This window comes from Perognathus longimembris, chromosome 23, assembly GCF_023159225.1.
Source record: "Perognathus longimembris pacificus isolate PPM17 chromosome 23, ASM2315922v1, whole genome shotgun sequence".
Taxonomy (NCBI): Eukaryota; Metazoa; Chordata; class Mammalia; order Rodentia; family Heteromyidae; genus Perognathus; species Perognathus longimembris.
In genome coordinates, this window is record NC_063183.1 from 1,209,182 (window position 1) to 1,229,869 (window position 20,688).

The 20,688-nt window shown below is 57.8% G+C and overlaps 2 protein-coding genes across 2 annotated transcripts in view; both read right to left on the minus strand.

The window, feature by feature from the left end:
* Nucleotides 1-9,035, minus strand: Ccdc154 (coiled-coil domain containing 154). The gene is made up of 20 exons (XM_048333064.1): nucleotides 8,978-9,035; nucleotides 8,759-8,851; nucleotides 7,953-8,076; nucleotides 7,464-7,600; nucleotides 6,967-7,252; nucleotides 6,685-6,874; nucleotides 6,147-6,190; nucleotides 5,830-5,925; nucleotides 5,443-5,566; nucleotides 3,966-4,067; nucleotides 3,742-3,870; nucleotides 3,550-3,674; nucleotides 3,097-3,223; nucleotides 2,876-3,013; nucleotides 1,722-1,841; nucleotides 1,550-1,626; nucleotides 1,150-1,267; nucleotides 933-1,019; nucleotides 489-676; nucleotides 1-381 (listed from the first exon to the last, which is right to left on the minus strand). Exons 1-20 carry the CDS (start codon nucleotides 9,033-9,035, stop codon nucleotides 291-293), a joined length of 2,454 nt encoding a protein of 817 aa, XP_048189021.1. The 3' UTR covers nucleotides 1-290.
* The window catches only part of Clcn7 (chloride voltage-gated channel 7), a 22,716-nt gene continuing 10,220 nt past the window's right edge, over nucleotides 8,193-20,688 (minus strand). Inside the window, exons 8-25 of the mRNA XM_048332737.1 lie at nucleotides 20,582-20,644; nucleotides 20,346-20,429; nucleotides 17,996-18,089; nucleotides 17,583-17,647; nucleotides 16,952-17,068; nucleotides 16,369-16,423; nucleotides 15,605-15,665; nucleotides 14,816-14,954; nucleotides 14,168-14,261; nucleotides 12,667-12,836; nucleotides 12,308-12,359; nucleotides 11,898-12,025; nucleotides 11,687-11,772; nucleotides 11,252-11,381; nucleotides 10,741-10,800; nucleotides 10,494-10,670; nucleotides 9,958-10,038; nucleotides 8,193-9,685 (exon numbers count right to left, since the gene is read on the minus strand). Coding sequence (XP_048188694.1) covers nucleotides 9,599-9,685; nucleotides 9,958-10,038; nucleotides 10,494-10,670; nucleotides 10,741-10,800; nucleotides 11,252-11,381; nucleotides 11,687-11,772; nucleotides 11,898-12,025; nucleotides 12,308-12,359; nucleotides 12,667-12,836; nucleotides 14,168-14,261; nucleotides 14,816-14,954; nucleotides 15,605-15,665; nucleotides 16,369-16,423; nucleotides 16,952-17,068; nucleotides 17,583-17,647; nucleotides 17,996-18,089; nucleotides 20,346-20,429; nucleotides 20,582-20,644 — 1,743 coding nt within the window. The 3' untranslated portion in view covers nucleotides 8,193-9,598. The remainder of the gene's footprint in view (nucleotides 9,686-9,957; nucleotides 10,039-10,493; nucleotides 10,671-10,740; nucleotides 10,801-11,251; nucleotides 11,382-11,686; nucleotides 11,773-11,897; nucleotides 12,026-12,307; nucleotides 12,360-12,666; nucleotides 12,837-14,167; nucleotides 14,262-14,815; nucleotides 14,955-15,604; nucleotides 15,666-16,368; nucleotides 16,424-16,951; nucleotides 17,069-17,582; nucleotides 17,648-17,995; nucleotides 18,090-20,345; nucleotides 20,430-20,581; nucleotides 20,645-20,688) is intronic.

Here is a 20,688-nt window from a genome sequence, read left to right on the forward strand (position 1 = left end):
CAGTGTTTATTCTCCAGATTAGTGGTGAGAGGCTGCTTCCTTGGGCTGGAGATGCTCCAGGTGGCCTGAGTCCAGAGCTTCCCTATGTCCTGCCAGGCGCAGGCCGGGGGGCTTCTGTGCACACCTGCCAGAGCCCTGGACCCTTGGGGAGTGGGCAGGGCAGGAAGGTCCTGGGGAGATGGTCCGGGAACCAGCCCTTGGTCCCTGCATTCCTGGTCAGTCCCACAGCTGCTGGGAGCTGTCCCAGAGGCATCAGGGGACTGGCTCTGACAGGGACGAGTGCTGTGTGTTTATTTCTGGGATGGGGACAGAGAAGGCAGCTGGGACACAGGCTTTTGGCAGGCCAGCAGGTTCATAAAGACAGCCTTCCACTGCAGCCACCTGTGCGGAGACATGGCTCTGAGTGGGGTGGGTAGGGGTGGTGGGGATCCCCGCCTCCTGTGGCACAGCCGCCGTCCCGGGGGAAGCCTGGATTCCCTGAGGCCCACCTCAGAGCCTGGTACACGCCCCAGCGGTTCATGGGGACCAGCTCGTCGGGGGCCACGTCTTTGATGAAGAACCGCTGCCTCACCAGGGACATCAGCATCCGCTTGCTGCCCAGGGTCAGCGGCCAGGGCCCCTCCTCGCTCCACAGGCGCAGCACACTCTCACGCAGGCTTGCAATCTCCTCTGTGCGCTGCAGGCGACACAGGGGCACCAGGGCTCATGGGGGGTGGGGGAGGGGGGAGGACACAGGGGCCGGAGGGGGCTTATCTCCCACTAGGGAGCCTGGCCTGAGAGGCCTTATCTTTGGAGCAAGGCTACTCAGCGCCAGCCAGGCGGACAGCAGGCTGTGGAGCCAAAGGACTCAGGCTGGGCTGGGACCTGCTGGAGAGAGGGACAGAGGGCTGGGGTGGGGGGGGGGGTGGGTGTGTGCACCTGAGGCCTCTCACCAGTTTGGTCTCTGTATTAAACTTTAGGTTCTGGATGGTCTTGTTGGCTTGGATGCTATCTTCCAGTTTTATCATTTGCTTCTGAAACTGAACAGGGCCTCATGGGTGAGCAGTCTGCTGTCCCAGGAGCCCTGCCCGGGCTGGGTGGTCTCCCAGGCTGTGTGTGTGTGTGTATGTGTGTGTGTGTGTGTGTGTGTGTGTGTGTGTGTGTGTGTACCGTGGCCAGGTTGCCCTGGATCTCCGCAATCCTCCGCCCAGGGTGGTCCTCCTTGAGCAGCTGCACGGACGACTGCAGCGCCGCCAGCTCCTGCCGCACGGTGCCCACTGCGACCTCTCTGCGGGTGCCAGGGGCTGGCTATGGAGCATCCTGGGGCCCCCCAGGGACAGGTGTGGGCAGGGCAGGGACTCCTCTGACCATCCCAGGCCTAAGGAGCTGGAGGGCTCAGCCCAACATCCTCTCCGGGGTGGGGGGTAACGGCAGCAGAGGCAGAAGGTCAGGGGTCCATGCAGGCTGCAGCAGAGGGGAGGTAGGCTCCCACTGAAGCCAGCTGGGTGGGGGGGGGCAGGGCTGCCACATGGACATGTGGATGGAGGAGCCCCATGCGCTGGGCTCTCACCTGGCCTTGCCCTCAGCGGAGATCTTCAGATCGGCATCACTCTTGCGGGAGGCACACTCCTCCGAGATGTCTTCTATCTGCAACGCAGCATGGGCTGAAACCCAGGGTGGCAGGCATGGGGAGGAGGGAGTGGGGTCTTTGATGCTGCGCCTAGCACCCAGCCCTCACCCACCTGCTGGGGAAATCTGTCCACCTGCTCCTGTACTGCCCGCAGTTGTGCTGCGACCTCCTTCAGCCCCCTGGCCAGGTCCTCCTGAGACTTCCTCTCTGCACATTCCCAGTCAGCCTTTGCCTAGTATCCAGGTATGAGGTAAAAGCTGGAGTCCAGAGAGGGAGGCCGGACAGACAGATGGATGGGTAGACCAGAGCCATGTCCACCTCTGACTCCAAGCACATCTGTGATAGACCGCACACAGCCTGGAGCAGCCTGGCCAGGCACAGGAGGAGCGGACATGCCAGCAAGGCCAAGGAAGCCCCAGGGCCTCTCCAGACAGGTCACCTGGCTGAGAAGGAGCCAGCCTGTTGTCAGGGATAGAGGCTGGAGCCAGAAGGCCTGCTGGGCGCTGTTCTGGGTACACATGTACCCAGAAGGGCCTCAGGGCCTGCTGGAGGAGCAAGGCGGGCCCATGCCCTGACAGAGATGGTTCGCAAAGACACGCTCGTGGGAGAGGAGCCCGAGACACCGCGTGACTGCTGGCCTGCAATGATCTACTCTCTACAACAGGTTCCTCATGGAGATGGAAGGGGCTCATTATGGCTGGGGGCTGGGGCGGAGGACTGCAGTGGGCTGGGGGTTCCATCTGGGGGCATGAGAAAGTTCTAGCACTAACCAGATGCGCAGCTCTGTGGATGAACTAGTCACTGAACTGTGCACCTTAAAGAGTAAATTGTCAGCCAGGTGCCAATGGCTCATGCCTGTAACCCTAGCTACTCAGGAAGCTGAGATGCAAGGGTTGCAATTTGGAGACAGCCTAGGAAAGACAAATCCCAGAAATTCTCATCTCCACTTATCCAGGAAAAAGCTGGAACATGGCTCAAGTGGTAGAGTGCTAATCAGTTGGAAAAGCTGAATGAGAGCTCAAGGTCCTGAGTTCAAGCCCTAGTATCAGTACAAAAAAGAACACCAGAACGCCAGGAGCTGAAGCTGCCTCCCCGGCTGGTGGTGCCCCCACCAGGGTGGTGGGAAGCCACAGCAGTGCCAGGCTCCCAAGCGCCAGCAGCAGGCACTAGGCAACTAGCCAGGGGCTGCTGTCTGTGACAGTACCTGGTCAGGGGAGGCCAGCATGGGCCAGGCCTCTGCCAGCCCCACCTGTCTCGAGAGTTCACCTGGGATAGTCTCATGCCCCATGTCTGCTCCTGCAGGTCCAGCCTCCAGCTCAAGGCCAGGCAGTGGTCACTCAGGTCCTTCAGTTGCCGGGCCACGTCGGCTACCAGGCCCTCCAGGGCCTGGCTCTTCTCTTGGAGCTGTAGGGGGTCAGGACGGGGTGGAGGAGGTGCTGGCTGAGGGCCTGTGTCTGGGCTTACGGGAGTCTCTGCTGGTCCCTTACCAGCTCCAGTGCACTCTGCATCTCCTGCTGGGCCAGCTTGCCAGCCAGCTGCGTGGCCTCCAGGTTCTCCTGCACGTAGGAGGCCAGTTCCCCAGCCTGGCTCTCCTCCAAACTCACCATGGCCTCCCTGTGTCACCAAGAGTGTCCCTCGGCAGAGGCTCATCTCTCAGTGCCACGGGAGAGGAGGGGCCCAGTCACCCACTAGTGCCAGAACCTCCCATGAGATCCACAGAACAGAGGGTAGGGTGTTGCCACATGTGCCACCAAGATGGGGGGGGTTGCATTCCTTGGAGAGGGACAGGATGGGGAGAGAAGGGACTCTGTACCACACCACACCAGTCTGCCCTCGTGTGTCCAGTGGGTGGGTGGTGATGGCAAGGCCAGGCCCTTGGTGGCTCCAGCAAGCTCCTGAGTAAGGGCCCACGTGGTCCCACAGCCTGACAGGACACCCACCGGGCCTTCTGCTCTGCCAGCAGGATACGGTTTAGGGATAGCTGGTTCTGCCGCACAAACGTTGTGAGCTGGACCACGGCTGCATCCAGGCCTTGGCACTGACCCAGCAAGTGGCCTTCTTCCTCCTGCGGCAAAGATGGCTGAGTTCCTGTGCCTGCCCATCTGCCTGCCTGCCTGCCAGCTTGTGCTTACCTCACGCTGGGCCCGTACTGTCTTCATGTGCTGCTCAGTCAGCTTCAGAAGCTTCTGCCAGCGGACCTCCAGCTCCTCTCGCAGGCTGCTCTCCGCCTTCAGCCTCATGCTCTCCAAAGCCTTCATTCTCTGCAGGGACAGAAAGTGAGCCCGTGGCCCCCAGGGTGGGAAGTGCAGTGCCAGTCCCAGTCCAGCCACCCCGGGTGTCCAGCCAAGGTCCCCACCTGCTCCAGGGCCAGGAAACTCTTCTGCAGAAAGCCACACAGCTTGGCCTCCCTCTTCAGGAAGCGGAGGCTCATCTCCTCACCAAGCTTGGTCACCAGGACCTAGGGAGGCCAGCACACAGTGACCTGCAGCCTCCCCGGTGGACAGCCTGCCTGGCACCCATTTGGCCCTTTTCTTGGCCCTGGCTATATCTGCTCCAATGTTTCTGCATTCAGGGGAGCTATGCCTACCACATTCAGGATGAGAAAAAAGGCAGGGTGGAGACCACTGTCACTGCTTCCCAGAGGACCTAGCTTGAGAGTCAGGAAGGGACTGAAGGTCAGCACATCCTGAGGTCCAGAAATCCTGGGTTCAGATCAATACCTCAGATGCCTTCCACAAAGGCCACAGAGCAGCTGCCAACTCCCATCATGAGCTCCGGCCTCAGGCAGGGAAGCAGATGAGAGCCCCACAGACAGAACCTCCTCAGAGCATGGGACCCCCTCCACACATGGGCCCCCTTGATGCTACACAGGGGTCTGTAGGCATGGGGGCGGGGTGAGGCCTGGCCCAGCCCTCCATGCTTTCATTCCCTACCCTCTCCATTTCCATCTTATGTCCTCCTTGTCTTCATCTCATATTCTCTGCCTCCATCCCAGATCCTCTGCCTCCATCCCATATCCTCTGTCTCCAGACCTCTTCTCTAGTCACTAGGTTCCTGTCACCACCCCAATGTTCAGGTGCTACCCAGGGCCAAGTGCAAGTCAAGACAGCTGCCACAGGCCATGAGCAAAAGGGCTTTCCCACTATCTGAGCAGGGTCAGCAGCCAGACCACAAATGTTTCAGGCTTGCAAAGGTCTCTTTTAAAGTTTCCTACCTTTACCATTACAGCCCCAAGGTAAATATTGATAATTTGTAAATGAATGTTCATGGCTCTGTGCCAATAAAACTTTATTTACAAAAAAAAGTCAATATGCCGTTGTGTTGACCCCTGGTTCTAGAGAGCCATTCTATACCCCTATGCTCAGAGAAAAGGCAGGCAGTGCCTACACCCAGCACATCAGGAACGGTGTCCCTGCCCTCTTAGGAGAGCCCATATGGTGATTTCCCAGTGGGCAGCGAGAGGGGAGGCCGCCAGCCCCGGACAGCAGAGCTATGTGAGAGCAGCTGGGAGGGCCTGACCAGGCTCTGTAAGGAGCTGGATGCCTGGCGGAGCTGCTGCTGTGCCTTGTCTGTGTGCAGAGCTCAGGAGCTGGGCTGCGGTGTGTGCAGGCCCTGTCCCCCATGCCATACAGCAGCTCCCCACCCCCCAAGCACTAGGGGGAAGAAACCTGTGGGCTTCAGAACTTACCACCCACTCCAAGGGAAAGACTGAGGCCAAAAATGGCTGCAAAGGGGCTCAGTGGCCAGATGTCCCTTTTCTGGCTGGAGTAGCTTGAACTGGGAGATGGAGGAAGCCGTGGCAGCTGGCACGACCCAAGGCCCTTCCATGGTACCTGAAGCTTGGCCACCTCACGGTCCACCTTCTGGCTGGTGTCCTCCTGACTCTTCTTCAGAGCCCCACAGGCCGCTGCTCGGCCCTGCTCCTCTTGCCTCAGCAAGCCAGTTAGCTGGGTCAGTCTAGGGACAGTGGAGAGTCACACCAGCCTCAGGGGAGCAGACAGGCTGGGAAACACAGGCAGCACCAAGGAAGAGAGGAAGAGACAACCCCTGTGGCTCCACCCCTGTGGGGCCCAGTGAGCTCAGCCCTGAGGACCTGTAAGCACTGGGGGATGTAGGGGGAACAGGGAGTAGGACCCTATGTTCGCTAGATAAGGAGTGCCCAGACATGTGCCTGAGGTGGGAGGTGGGCTCAGAGCCAGTGCAGGGAGGCAGCAGCCCACCTGAGGTTCATCTCATGCTCTGAGCCCTTCCTCTCTGAGTTCTGCAGAGCCTGGGTCCTCCGGATCTGCGTCAAGGCTTCCCGGACCTCCACCAGCCTGGCACAGAAGGAGCCGCCTCTGCCAGGCTCAGGGTAGGCTGCACAGCCTTCTTGGCCAGCCTCACACCACCTTTCAGGGAAGCCTTACTGGGGAAGACCCAGGTCAGAAGTTGGGCCATTGTGGGAATTGCTTACCTGAGGAAGATAGTTGGTTAGGCACCCCAGGGCTAGTGGCCCCCCACCTCCCACTGAGCCCATACCTACAGATAAGGGGGATACCTTTTATCCAGGACCTGAACCTGGCTCTCCTGGGACCCAGGGAACTGCAAGAAAATTACATGGAGCTGGGCAGGCTGGCTTGTTACCAAGTTCCTGCAGCACAAGGAAGTGTATTGAGGGTGTAGTAGTATTGGGGTGCTCTGAACCCTGGCATCGGGACCCAGCTGGATTCAGAGTCCAGGGGGAAGTTGCTCCAGCCCCCAGCAAAGGGGCCAGTGCACTGTGTGTGGTGGGGGAGCCATGCATTGTGGGTGGGGGAACCAGTGCACTGTAGGTGAGGGAAGCCAGTTCATTGTGAGTGGGGGAAGCCAGTGCACTGTGGGTGAAGTGAGGTAGTGCATTGTGGGTAGGGGAGCCAGTGCAATGTGGGTGGTGGGGGAGCTATGCATTGTGGGTGGGGGAGCCAGTGCATTGTGGGTGGTGGGGGAGCTATGCATTTTGGTTGGGGGTCCAGTGCATTGTGGGTGGTGGAGTGAGCCAGTACATTGTGGGAGCCAGTGCATTGTGTAGGGTGAGTGGAACTATAGCTCCTGCTCACCTCCACTGCTTCCTTCTCAGGGGCCCGGGCCACCTGCTGCACTTCCTGTTGCAGCTGCTGCATCTTGGAGGTCTGCAGCTGCACACGGGTGCGCACCTGCAGCAGCTCCCGAAGCAGACCCAGTGTGATATGCTCGCAGCGTTCTTTGTGTCCTCGCAGGCATGCCACATCCGTCTTCAGGTCGGCCACACTGGCCAGAGCAGGCTGGCTTAGCTGTGTCCTCCATGGTGGGGGTTGGGGAGCCCCTTCTCAGCCCCCGCCTCACTCCCTCAGACAGCTCACCACTGCTCCAGCTGCTCTTTGCACTTGGAAGCGTCCTGCTTGGGAACAGAGGAGCTGGGTGCCCAGCGGCTACACTCGTACCTCTCTGGAGTCTCCTCTGGACTCAAGGGCTCAGGACTGGTCAGGGCTTCTGCCAGGAGAAGCTCCAGGTCCTCCAAGGTAACAGTGCTCGGCTGGGAGGGGGGCGACACCCTGGACAAGGTACTGCCAGCCAGCTCTGCAAGAAGGTGCCTTGGGAGCTGGCTCTCGGGGTACAGGCCCCCGATTCTTATAACAGGGACCCAAACTACAGCAGACAGTAACACCCTGCCCTCTGGGTGTCTCGTCTGTTACACAGCCTGGCCTGGGTAAGGGTTTGGCTCACAGAAGTTGGGCCCTGAAGACACAGCCCACAGCAGGAACAGGACAGGGTTCCCATCTGCTAGTTGTCTGTGGGGGTCCAGAAACAGAGCTGTCCCATGTACCCCACCCTCTACCCACTGCTCATCCTGGCTCACCTGACATGACTACCAGCAGCCTCCACCTACAGGCTTGGCCTTGGGCCCCGTGCCTGTGGCTGTCCTTGGAGACCAGGTCAAAGTAGGTGGGCAGTGGCCGGAAGGAGGCAGCTGTGTCAGGCAGAAGGCTGGGGCCTCTGGAGAGGGTATGGGCTGGGACCAGGGAGGAAGGATGAGGCCTTAGGAAGTGGGTGGAGGTTAGGTGGGAAGGCTGGGGCCTTGGGGACTGGGAGAGGGTCAGCAGGGAGGGCAAGCACCTCAAAGCAGGTGAGGTGTATGTTTTCTGTCCTCACACCTTGCCTCCTCAGAGAACCCCAAGGGAGGCAGGTACAACCTGGCAGTGGGGTTATTCTGGAACCTTCCTTTCCTCACCAGAACCTTGTGACTTCACGGCCCAACTGCCAGTGGAACCTGAGCTCTCACCTGGCCTGTCCAGTGTGGCCTCCTCAACTGCCAATTTCTGCTAGGCTGAGGGGTACAGCAAAGTACCTGTCCGGCAAAGGGGTGTCCTCCAGGGTAATAGCTGTTGGCCTGTGCAGGCAGGGTACACAAGGAGCCACTGTTGTCTTGGGGACCCAGACCTCAAACAAGGACACAAGAGCCAGCCCCACCCCTGAAAGCAGAGGCCCCAAGGTGGCCACACAGCCATCTGCAGAAGAGCTGGCCAGTCACAGCAGCTGGGGACGTCAGTGTTTCCAGCAGCCACACTGATACAAGAGACGGCCAGAGTGAGTTTTGATAGTTCATTTTATTTAACCTAGTATATCCAAAATATCATCTCGACATGTAACTGACATAGAACTATGAACAACAGATTGCACATGCTTTTTTGGTACCAATCGTTGGAGGCCCTGTGCTGTTATTTCTCTTCCCTTTGCTCCACGCTCTCCTTCCCACCTGGAGGGGCTCTGGTCCTCGCCACTCACCTACCCACTCGGGCAGACAAGGTGGCCAGACAAGACCTGGTCCTGAAGCCATGTGGGCTGAGGCCTCCCTGGGGAAGGGGCCTATCCTGGCCCATGGAGAATGGTCTGCAGGGAGTTCCTGGGAGTAAGGCCCTGGGTAGGAGTGAGGAAGTCAGACCCAGGGGGTGTTTTACCAGCCCCCACCCCATCTATGGCTCTGCCCATAGGGCCACAGGTGGCTGTTGTTCCTCTGCCCAGAGAGAACTACAGCTGGCATTACAGGAGGCCGATCGCCTGCGGCCACCATGACCTCCAGGCCTCAGGCAGAGGGATGGGATGGAGCCAGCGTAAATTCCTCACACGCAGAGCCAGGCACGTGTAGGCCTGTACCTCCTGAAAGGCAGAGCAGGGGCAGCTCCTTGGAGGAGCTCAGGTAACAATCGCCATGTTCCACAAACCAGACCCATGTAATACCAGAACCACCTTCACAAAGTGCTCATGAGGGAGATCCAAGGAACACAGACCTAGCCAGGCCTGGTCAACTCTACCAGGATATGGGCCCATGTCACCAGCCCAGAGCCACCCTGTACTAGGCTACAGGAGACCAACCCTCATGGTGCACACTTGGTGGCCACTGGAGCCAGAAGGGAGTCACTGCTGACACCATGGCCCGCACTGCCTTCCTAGTTGTCTTCAAATGTGAGCTTCAGGCCTCAGGGATTCTGAGTCCCAGACCCTGGCATGGGCCCATCTTCCTATCTTCCGGGTCTGGGATCACCTAAGTTAGGTCAGGCCTAGGCCCCATGGGGCAGCACAGCGTCCTTGAGCCCTGGCCACGAGGCTTCTGGTGGGGAGGGCAGTGTGGCTGGAGGGTGGGTTCCACAGAAGCAGCAGCCAGGGGCACAGTGTGCCTGCCTCACGCTCTGCCCCTCTGCTGGCCTGGGGAGCCAGCAGCCAGGGACACAGCTATATGCACACTTGATCCCAGAGAGGAAGAGAACCATGGTGGTGGTGGGGTGCTGAGGGGCCGGGGCATGGGGGAGCAATGAGGATGTAAACCATGTGTCCATGATGAAGGGCAGGCTCACAGGTCAGCTAGGCCCCGACATGGGGGTGCTTGATCCTGCTGCTGTGCTGCCCAGGAAGTAAGGCTTTGGCCAAGAGACCAGGGACCCCAGGTTGAAGCACAAAGGGGCCGGGGTGCCACTGCCCACCAAGTGGGGCCAGGCTTCACGTCTGTGCCAATGAGAGCTCTTCCAGGCCTCCCTTCCCCAGGCGGTATCTGGCCAGATCCTTCCTGGTCACCAGCCCGACCACCTGCAGGGGCAACATCAGGTCAGAGCCCTTGTGGTGTCAGTGCCCCAGGACTCCCCATGTGGAACATGATCACCACCCCAGGACAGGCCACATACACCATCCTGGGGCAGCTCCCATGGAACACGACTACCGCCTCAGGACAAGCCACGTGGACCAGGATCACCGCCCCAGGAAAGGCCACATGGAACACAACTACCATCTCAAGACACCCCACGAGGAAGACCACCATCACCCTGGGACAGCCCACATAGAATATGGGCCACCAGCCTTACCTGATTATGATTGTTCACGACCACCAGGTGCCTTAGGCCCAGAGCCCGGAACAGCTTGAACACCCGAGGGAGAGATGCTTCCTGTAAGGGGGGGTATGGTCTTCAGCCTGTGTGCCTACCCAAGGGAGGACAGGATTCCCACAGCTCCAGGTGGGTAGGAGGAGGTCCTCTCCATCAGGCCTGTCTGGGGTCCTAACCCTGCCCCATGCACTGCTCTCAGGGGCCACAGCACCCCCAGGTTTTGCCCTGACATCTTTTAGACACATGGCTTGTCCTTGTAGAGCAGGCATGGTGCCCCTACAAGGGGGCACCCCCTTCTCTGCACTCACAGGTGGGTACTTGGGGCACAGTGTGAGGTGAGGGGTGGGTGCCTGGGGTACAGTGTGAGGTGAGAGGCAGGTACCTGGGGATTGTAGGGTAAGGTGAGGGATGGGTACCAGGGGCATCATGTGAGATGAGGAGTGGGTACCTGGGGGATTGTAGGGTAAGGTGAGGGGCGGGTACCGGGGGCATGGTGTGAGGTGAGGGGTGGGTACCTGGGGCACGGTGTAAGGCGAGGGGTTCATGAACTCGGACAGGTCCATGGTGCACTCCCGCTCATCTTGGGACACGTGGATGGACTGGATTGGGGGGAAGCGTGGGTAGGCATCACGGAAGTCCTTTAGCCTCAGCCGCCGTTGCGCCAGACCCATGTTGGACCTCTCTACAAACACCTGTGGGCAGCAATGGTCAGGGCCTGCGGGAAGGCCCAGGCCCTCCCCCGCCTCTGCCCTTCAGGCACACCTTGTGCTTCAGCAGGACGATGAGCTGGGAGCGCAGGATCAAGCCCTGGAGCCTGGCTGGCTGTGGGAGAGGCAGGGTCAGAGGGGGCCCAAGACCTCTGCAGAGGGCAGTGGGCAGCAGCCTCAGGATGCCAGTACCAGGGCCTCAACTGATCCAGTCAGATCCACCCGCCCCCCCCCCACCTCCCACCATCTCTGAGGGCTACCTCTGAGGGACTTGCAGTGAATTCCTACTCAATCTTATGAATCCCTGATGGCCCAGAGCATCAAGGCAAGTGTGCCCCCAAACACCCCCCACCCACCAACTCCAACGCCCAGTGCACCCCAGCAGGCTGGTCCTGGGTGAGGGGATATGGTGATGGCTGTGTTCATCGACCGCACATCCTGCCACAGGCCACAGTGCCTGTTGGAAGCTCAGGTTGGAAGCTCTGCAGACCAGGGCAGGGGTGGGGTGGGGGCCGTTTATTAGCACAGGTTTGTGAACAGGAAACCAGTCTGCAGAGCACTGGTACCTGGGTGCCACCTGCATCCTCCACCACGGGGAACCCATTGTGGCTGGAGGCTGTGTCACTGAGGACGTCCACGATGACCCCGACCTTCTCCCTCCTCCTCAGGCACGTCACCGGGGTGCTCATCACCTCCCTGCCGAGAGCCCCAAAGCCTGTCACTGCTCGCCTGCTGCCATGAGTCTCAGCAGCCCCAGACAGGATGTGGCCACACTAGCAAACGGGGATCCCCAGGACACCCTACCTCCCCATGCTGCAGGCTTATGCACCAGGAGCCCAGGACTGAGCAGTGACCCTCACAGGCCTGCAGCCTGCTCCCTGCTTACCTACTACCCAGAGCTAGCCCAGCCTGCCACATACCACCCGAGCTACAGCCTCAGGCCTGGCACTGCCACCCTCCAGCCTGGGGTGCAGAGGCAGGCGGCAGGCTGTTGGCCGTACCTGGCAGTGAGTGAGTGCGAGGTGACTGGTGCCTCCCAGTGCAGGAAGGGCACGCTCTGCAGCTGGATGTGCATATCGTACAGGCCCTGGGGGAGGAGGGCAGCATGAGGCACAGCACTGCCCCAAGGCAGCACTGTGGTGCCCAACCCCCGAGGGAGGCCATCTAGGGTGGCTGCACAGAGCCTTATCACAGGCCCCCTGCTCTGTGCACCTCAATGAAGACGTCACCCACGATCTTGGCAGTCATCAGCACCAGCATGATAGGGAAGCCGTAGGTCACGTTGCTGGTAGCCTCCATCATGATGACGGTCAGGCTCAGGGTCATCCTCACAATCCCACCTGTAGGAGTGGCCACCGGTCTTCACCATGCACCTACACCTTGAGCCTAGGTCTACCACCCACCCTCTAGAACTCCAGTGAGAGGCTTGTGCCTGCTGGCTGAAAGCTAGCAGCTGGCTATGGGGGAGGGGACCGCTGCCATCTTGCACTCCCTTTCCCGTTCTGCTCTTTTGAAGGAAGGGCAGACCCCCCTCTACTGGGCCAGGCACAGGCTGCCTGGGGAAGTAGGTGCCCCTCTGCTCCGTGGCCCCTACTCTCCAGGTGATGAGGGCCAGGACTTACCAAGCTGGGCGGCAGCTCCCATCAGGGCGTATTTGCCAGGGTCTGCCCAGATCTGCAGAAGGCAACACAGGGGAATGGCCATATGAGGTGGCGGCCCCTGCTCAAGGCCACCAGGACTGGCACACCAAAAAACCCCCCAAAAACGAGAAATGAATGGTGGGACACGCTTGTGACCCAGTGCTTGGAAGGCTGGGGAAGGAGGCTCATGAGTTCAAGGCCAGCCTAAGATACACAGCAAGCCCCTCCCCGCACAAGTCAGCTGCACTGGAGCTCCACTCCTTTATCCATTTGTGTCTGGCACTCTGCTCCTGCCCTCAGGGTCCCCTATAGACTGCCCTCCCGTGGCTTCCCTGACTCACCGCTGCCCCCGTGAGGTAAGACAGAGAGATGCCGAAGAGCCGACCCCAGGCAGCGCCAATGAGCAGGGACGGGATGAAGACTCCAGCAGACACGGTGAGCCCATAGGTCCAGCAGGCCAGGAAGAAGTACACAATGGTGAACAGGCCCAGGGTCATGGGGTTGTAGGAGCCTAGGACGAGAAGGGCTGCTGATCCCAACTCATGCCCACGCATGGGTCTGCCCAACTCACCCATGTGGTCCCAGCTCCACTGCGCCTTAGGAGGTCTGCACTCAGACTTTCCAGAAGGATGGGCCTCAAGAACTGGAAAGGGAGCCGAGTACCAGGGGGTCAAGCCTGTAAACTTAGCCACTCAGGAGGATCATGGCTTGAAGCCAGCCTGGAAATGGAAGACTACCTCCAAAACATCCAGCAAAAAGTTAGGCTGGAAGCATGGCTCAAGTGATGGAGCCAGCCATTCAAGCAAGCCTGAGTTTAAGCCCTGGTACCATAAAATATAAAGAACTAGATGGGAAAGTTGTACGGCTCAGCAGAGAGGCCTGGAGCCAGCAGCACACAGGTGCTGAGTTCAGGGGGTGCCAGGAGACCCCAGCCTGGAGGGCCCTCCTGCAACCAGAATGCTTCACACACCCCCGTCAGGAGCTGCTGAGTCTGGCCCAGCCACTCATCATGTCTGACCTCAGATGACCAAACCAATGAGGCGGCCTTTCCCAAGCCTGAGCAATGGCCTGGGCTGTGGAGGCTGTGGTCTGTGGGTCTCCTCCTGGAGGCAGTGGGGGCAGAGATGAGCTCTTCTGGGCCACAAAGGCAAAGGGCATGGAGAGCCACTGCTGAGAAATGTGGAGGACAGTGGCCTGGGGATGACCACAGTGATTCCCAGTGGCTGAACAACTCTTGGTTGCTCTTCCTGGATGAGAAGCCAAGGAAATAAGGCTGAGAGTAGGGGAAAGGGACAATGGCCAATGCAGAGGCCTATACCAGCCTGGCTGTACCAAAGGTGCTGTGGCACAGGCCAGAGAGCAAATGTAGAGTCCATGCCCTTTCTCTGCTCCAACTCCTGATGCCCTCCTATGGACACATCTGGGGACAGGGAAGTTCCTGGTGGCCTTGTGAGGCAAACAACGAGAAGCCAGGGCCACATGGGAAAACAGCCAACACCAGGCACAGGTCCAGCCCTGTGCTAGGGGCTCACACTGGGTTAGTTTCCACATCACAGAGTAAGCTGGAGGCAAGGCCTAGCACAGAGCACTGGGCTCTCCAGCTGAGAAGTGGCCTTGACCCAGTGTCCCAGGTAGGAAGTAGATGGTGGGGCAGGGACCACAGCCAGCCCTGCTCTAACATTTGGCTACCAGGTGCCTGTGGAAGCTGATAACTCCTTGAGTCCCACCACCCTCACTTCTGCCCACTAATGCTGGCTCAGTGTACCCTAAGGTGCCAGGGATGACTCCTCTAGCCCAGGGCAGCAGCCTGGTGGCATGGCTGGGCAGCACTGCTTCACATACCTGGTGGGTCATGGAAAAGGCTGACCACACTCTTCTCAGGGGTGTTGAAGAAGGCCGCAGCCATGGAGTTGTACTCGCCGTCTGCACAGAAGAGCTGCAGGAATGGGAGAGCATGTGGAGGGAAGCAGCAGAGAGCGAGAGAGAGAGAGAGAGAGAGAGAGAGAGAGAGAGAGAGTGTAGATGGCGGAGGTGGGTGCAGAGCTATGGTTGCTGGGACCCATGGGCCTGGGGCTGTAGCACATCACTGTCTTGTCCTGACTGTGGCTGCCCGCCACAGTCAGGGTCACTTCTGTCTGCACACCAGGGTGGTTCTCACTCTGGGACTATCATAAACAAACCAACTCAAACGTCTGTGGAAGATCTGTATGTCAAAGCCATACCTACAATGTGTGCATGCAAAGGCATTCTCAAGGTCTCCTTCTGACCCTCTCACCAGGGGCTGTTCTGGAAAGAGAATTGTGGGGGTGGCTCTGGCACTGCCATCTATGCCCTGGGTGCCCTGTAGCCAATCTCTGCCTTTGGGACCCGATGGACAACACAGGCACACCTGCTCAGCTCAAGCCGAGCTGTGTTGAGAGCCCTCCTGCCTAAGCAGAATGTGAGCAGGGATCACCTGGCCTGGTCAGGGTATTCGCCTGCAGGGCCTACCTGGAGCGGGTAAGACATGGAACTCCCCTGCAGGGGCTGGCAATCCCGGGACGAGTAAATCAGCACAAAGGCAACCGTGGCTGTGACAGCAGCCACCAATATGGCTTCGATCACCTGGAGGCAGGGCCGGTGGATGTACCTAGAGCCCAAAGCCAGGAGTACCTCACTGCAGGGACGGCCTCACAACCCCACCATCACTCCCACTGCAAGAACAGCCCCACAGCCCCACCGTCACTCTCACTGCAGGGATGGCCCCCGCAGCTCCCTCACTCCCACAGCAGCTGCCATGACAGCCTGGAACTGAGCACACTCCCAGGAGAGTGACATGTTTCATGGCCAGTCTCCGCAGATGCCAGGTCTTCCTGGGTCTATCTCTCTCCTAGTGGTGACAGGCTAGCCACAGTGACCACAAAGCCAACAGATCCCCAAAGGATCCAGAGAACTTCCATCAGTACTTCTGATAACAAGGCCAGCGTGCAGGTGGACAGAGCTGGGTGCCCTGGCAGAGGCCACATGGAGTCTAATCCTCCTTGGCTTGCTCTTCTGCCCAGGGGCATCCCTCAGGCAAGGAGCCCTCATCCTCTCTGGAGAGGCCTCTGGCATCTGGCTTGTCCCTCTCCCATATCATACAGCACGTCCCCAACTTGTCTGTTCTGAACAGCTCAGTCGGGCACAAAGTGTCAAGGGCTCTAGCTCTAGTAGTTGTGGGTCCCAAATCCCAAGCCCATTTTTGAGGCTCCATAAGGCCATCCGTCAATTCTGTTTACAAAAATGGAGTCACTCTCTCACCTGATCCGAAACATTGTCAGCCAGTAATTCAAGGCATTGAACACAGCTCCGAGAATGCCACCTACAACCATGCAAAAAGCGCTTGTCGGTTGGGTAGGAGGGGAGGGGGGTCCTGGAGAAGGGCCATCCGGGCATCTCCATGCTCCGGTGACCTGCGGCTCTGCCTTCCTTTCAGAGGAGCAGGTTCTCACAGATTCAGGCTGCGGATTCCTAATTTGGAACTCTTGCCCACAAGCAGGAAATTCTGCATCTGTCCTGTGACAGGCCATGTTCAGGCTATGTCACAGGTGGATGTGAAAAGATGGATGATGTTTACACTTGGGTCCCTTTCTCAGAATATCTCATGGGTTTAAATACATGTTTCAAAATCTAAAAATAAAACAACAAAACCCAAATCGAAACCACTTCTTTCCCAAGCCTTTTATTCTGGGGATCATCCTGGGATTTGAACTAAGAGCCTCATGCTTGCTAGGCAGGCATGCTACTTTTGCTGTGGGACCCCATTCTGCTCTACAGGAACCCTGCTTGGCCCTGGGGCTTTGTCTGAACACAAGCTAGCTTATAGTTCTTCCTTCCTACATATCCAGCCTATCCAACTCTCACCCTCAGCCCAGCCATCACCCTCCCTGTGAACCTCAGGGTGTGGAGGCCTCAACCTCTGGCTACTGCACAGCTGCAGTGAGGCTGCGGTTATCCAGCATGGGGGCCCTGTCCTCCTCAACACAGGTTTCTGCTCTATTCTGTCCTGTGGAGAGTGCACTTACCCACCACACCCATGGCGATGAAGACGGGGATCTCATGGATGGTGTAGGCCATTTTCTGTAGAGGAGAAAGGGAAGGCGGCTGTAGTGTTCACCGTGGGTACACCCCTGGGTGAGGAGGGGCCAGCCCCGAGTGGCCTGTGGCTTTGCTCTTGGGGGCTTCGTAGCTGGCTGGGCCAGGGAGCTAGGCTCTCCCCACTTGATTGAAGGACCAAGCTAGGGATCTGCAAGTTGCTCCTGCCACTTAATCCCCAGGGCTGGATGTGAGCTCTGACTCTGTTCATGGAATTTTCTAGCACTTTTTTCACAGAGCCACAGAGGTCCCATGGGGAGGAAAACTGCGTGCTTGGATCAGACTTCATGCCTCTCAGAACCCCACTAATGTGGGTGGTGCATGCACCATGGCCAGGCAGCACAGAGGCCATCCCCACACGGCAGCTGTGGGCTCCGAAGCTGGACAGGGGCAGGCCTTGAGTCTGGTCCCAACAGGGTCTACCCATGGGAACGCAATTCCACATCCCAGAGCCAGAACTTCCCAAAGACCAGCCTTATAGGAGAAAGGGTAGGTGGGGCGGGCGGAGGTTACCTCTGAATCAAACCTGCCGAAGTTGATGAGGCCTGGGCTAGACAGGTCCCACATGTTCCCATGGTAGATACTCAGAACACAGTTCAGAGTGAAGGTGGAAATCATGGAAGCGAAGAACTGCAGCAGAGAAGGAGGCAAAGACTCAGGGCTGTGTCAGAGCCCACCCAATCCACTTGGGGACACCAGAGACCATCCAACTGTGTGCCTGGAACCAGACCCAGGTGGCAGGCAGACCTGTAAGTGTCAAGAATCCACCCCAGACAGGAGGGAGAGTGCTAGAGCCACGCAGGGCAGTCAGGAGGGAGAGTGCTAGAGCCACGCAGGACAGTTAGGAGGTAGAGAGCTAGAGAGCCATGCAGGACAGTCAGGAGGGAGAGTGCTAGAAAGCCACACAGGCCCAGCCCACTGCATGGTGAGGCAAGTGCTAGAGATAAGACAGTGAAAGACAGGAAGGAGCTGCCTGGGCTGGCAAGGTCACAGCAGGATTGGGGTGGGGACAAGGAGTGGCTCACACATGAGAGGATGGAGTAAGTGTAGGTTGTCTACTCTGACCACAGATGGCAGTCTGTGGTGCCTGATCTTAAGGGAGGGGGACACAGAGCCCTGGTCAAGGGCAGCCAGAGGCACTTACAATCCTCCAGGTCAGGAACTGGTTCCAGAAGGAGGCACCTTCTTCCAGGCTGAACAGGACGCCACCTGGAAGAAAGCAGGTGGGCCTGAAGTGCCACCCTGGCAACAAGTGGCTGCACCCACTGTCATTCCCACCCCCCAAATTCAGGAAAGCCTGAGGGAGCCCAGGCTACGGGGAGAGGGGACTCTCAGGAAGTCTCAGGGCTAGGCCAGGGCTCCTGACAACAGTACTGGCCTCTCCTAAATCCCCCAGCTGCTGGCTATGAGCCACTGGCCACACCTGACCAGGTACACATCTGCAAATACCAAGATTAGTCCTTCAGCCAAGCAGGGAGAGCCTAGCTCCCTGGTCCAGCCAGCTATGAAGCCCCCATGAGCAAAGCCACAGATCAGGCAGGGCCAGCCCCTCCTCACCCACGGGTGCGCCAAATGCAGCGGACACTCCAGCCGCAGCTCCTGCTGAGACAAAGTCTCTCTTCTCTGTGTCTCTGCGGAAGTACTCAAAGATCTGAGGACGGGGGGGGGGGGGGGGGAGGGGAAGGAGGGAGAAAAATGAGGGAGGAGGTAACAAGTTTGGTAAGAAATGTACTCACTGCCTTAGGTATGAAACTAACCCCTCTGTACATCACTTTGACAATAAATAAATTTTTAAAAATCTGAAGGAAGAAGGGATGGAGAGCAGCATGGGTACATCTGTAGGGAATACACATGACAGGCTGCCGTGAAAGGGACTGAAATCACATCATCAGCTACTGGAGCCACAGAGCTGCCACATGCAACACCATTAGCACACCACATGGCCTGTGTGGCCTGGCACACAGCGTGGCCTACATGGCTGGCACACCACGTGGCACGGCACCCTGCATGGGCTACATGGCTGGCACACTGCGTGGCCCGACACATTGCATGGCCCAGCTGATAGAACCAAAGAATCCCATCTATAATGGCAGCTCAACTTCTCTACAAGCTCATAGATTACAAACACAGCTCTACCAAGAAACCAGAAGGAAATCAAGTGAACAGAAAGCAAAACCCTGCTCCTTATTTTTTTGCCAGTACTGGGGCTTGAACTCTGGGCCTGGGCACTGTTCCTGAGCTTCTTTCGCTAGCACTCTACCACTTGAGCCACAGCGTCACTTGTGGCTTTTTCTGTTTACATGGTACTGAGGAATTGAACCCAGGACTTCACGCATGCTAGGCAAACACTCTACTATTAGGCCATATTCCCAGCCCCTGCTCTTTATTTTAAAAACAACTGACTGAATGCAGTGGCACAAGTCTATAAACTCTCAGGAGGCTGGAGGATTATGAGTTCAAAACCAGCCTGGGTTACGTAGTGAGACTCAATCACAAACAATCTCAAAGAAGCTTGGTACCAGAGCTCACATCTGTAATCTAGCTACTAGGAGGCTAAGATCTGAGAAATGGGATTAAAAGCCAGCACAGCAGTCTCCAACTGAACACCAAAAGCGAGGACTTCCGGGAAGACGGCGGAGGAGCAGCAGAGCCCTAGCTGAGCTCCCTCCGACATCGCAGTTTTCTCACCCCATAGAAACTTTTACTCCTAGAAAGACAGCCAGAGTAAGTTATAACAGTACAGGGATTCTGGCCAGGAAGGAAAAATCCACTTTGCTCGCCTGAAAACACAGATTTGAGCTCCAGGCGGCGTCCCGCCGCCGCGCCAGTGCCGGCGCCGGCACAGCGCCTGGCACAGCAACCCGCACTCGGCGCGGCTAAAGCACACAGCGGAGACCAGGGAGAAATACTCCAGACTGCGGCTGAGCACGGACGACCTGAAATCGCAGAGGAAGCGTGAGTACCCCACTAAACACCAAAAGCCCCAAAATGGTGGTGTAGCTCATGTGGTATAGCACTGGGCATGAGCAAAACATCCAATTGAGAGCAAAAAACTAGAGGTTCAGCCCTAGGACCAAAGAAAACAGAAGGTCCTGAATTCAAAAGCACTACCAAAAAAAAAAAAAAAACAAAAGCAAAAGCAAAAACAAAAACAGGGCCAGGAATGTGGCTTGGTGGCAGAATGCTTGCCCTGCATGAACGAAGCCCTAGATTCAATTCCTCAGCACCACATAAACAGATAAAGCCAGAAGTGGCGCTGTGGCTCAAGTGGTAGAATGCTAGCCTGGAGGGAAAGAAGCTCAGGGACAGTGTCGGGACTGGCAAAACATGTACGTACACGTACATGTACACACACACACACACACACACACACACACACACACACCTTTTAACAATATAGATATGTTCCACCTCAGATTCCATCAAAATGCTGTGATGGTGTGGAAAGAACTAACATTTATCGTTTTTTGTTGTTTTCTTTGAGACAAGGTCACCATGTAAGCCAGACTGTTGAGTCTGGCCTCAAATTTTCAATCCTCTAGCCTCTGTCTTCCAAATGCCTAGATTAAAGCATGTCTTGGTTAACAAGTGTCAGTGAGTCCATGGACAGTTCTGACTTCCTTCAGCTGGCTGGAACCACAGACTTTTCCACACAAACACAATGGATTGTGGAGAGAGGCCACATGGGACAGGAGCAAAGGAGCCATGCCTGCCTGGGCTGGAAGCAGGCCGGGCTGTCACTTGGGTAGGGATGGGGATAGAGATGGAGACGAACAGGTGGTAGAGGGGGAGTCAGGTGATGGAGGGGGGTAGGCGATGAAGAGAAGACAGGTTCATCCTGCCTAGAGGAATGGAGTGATGGGGGGGGGGGGGCTCATGTCCACACACCCACAGGGAGATGGCTCACCTTGAAATCTCGCTTGAGTGACGTTGACCTTCCCTGGGAAATCCCGGCTGCGATCACCGACCCGGAGTGGATCATGGGCCCTTCCTAGAAGCACAGCATTCAGAGGCTACCCAAGGGTCATGGTACCCTCGGAGGGCCGGGGTGAGAACCAGGCTCAGAGGCCACCCATGAATCATGGCACCTTTCAAGGGCCGGGGCGAGAACCAGGCTGGGGCAGTGTCATGCAATCTTATTACCTTTCCTACAGCCAGTCCTCCCACCACGGACAGAATTACGCCAGACACCTTGATCACCAATGTCTACAACACAAGGAAAAACACACGTGAATAAAGAACACTGCCTT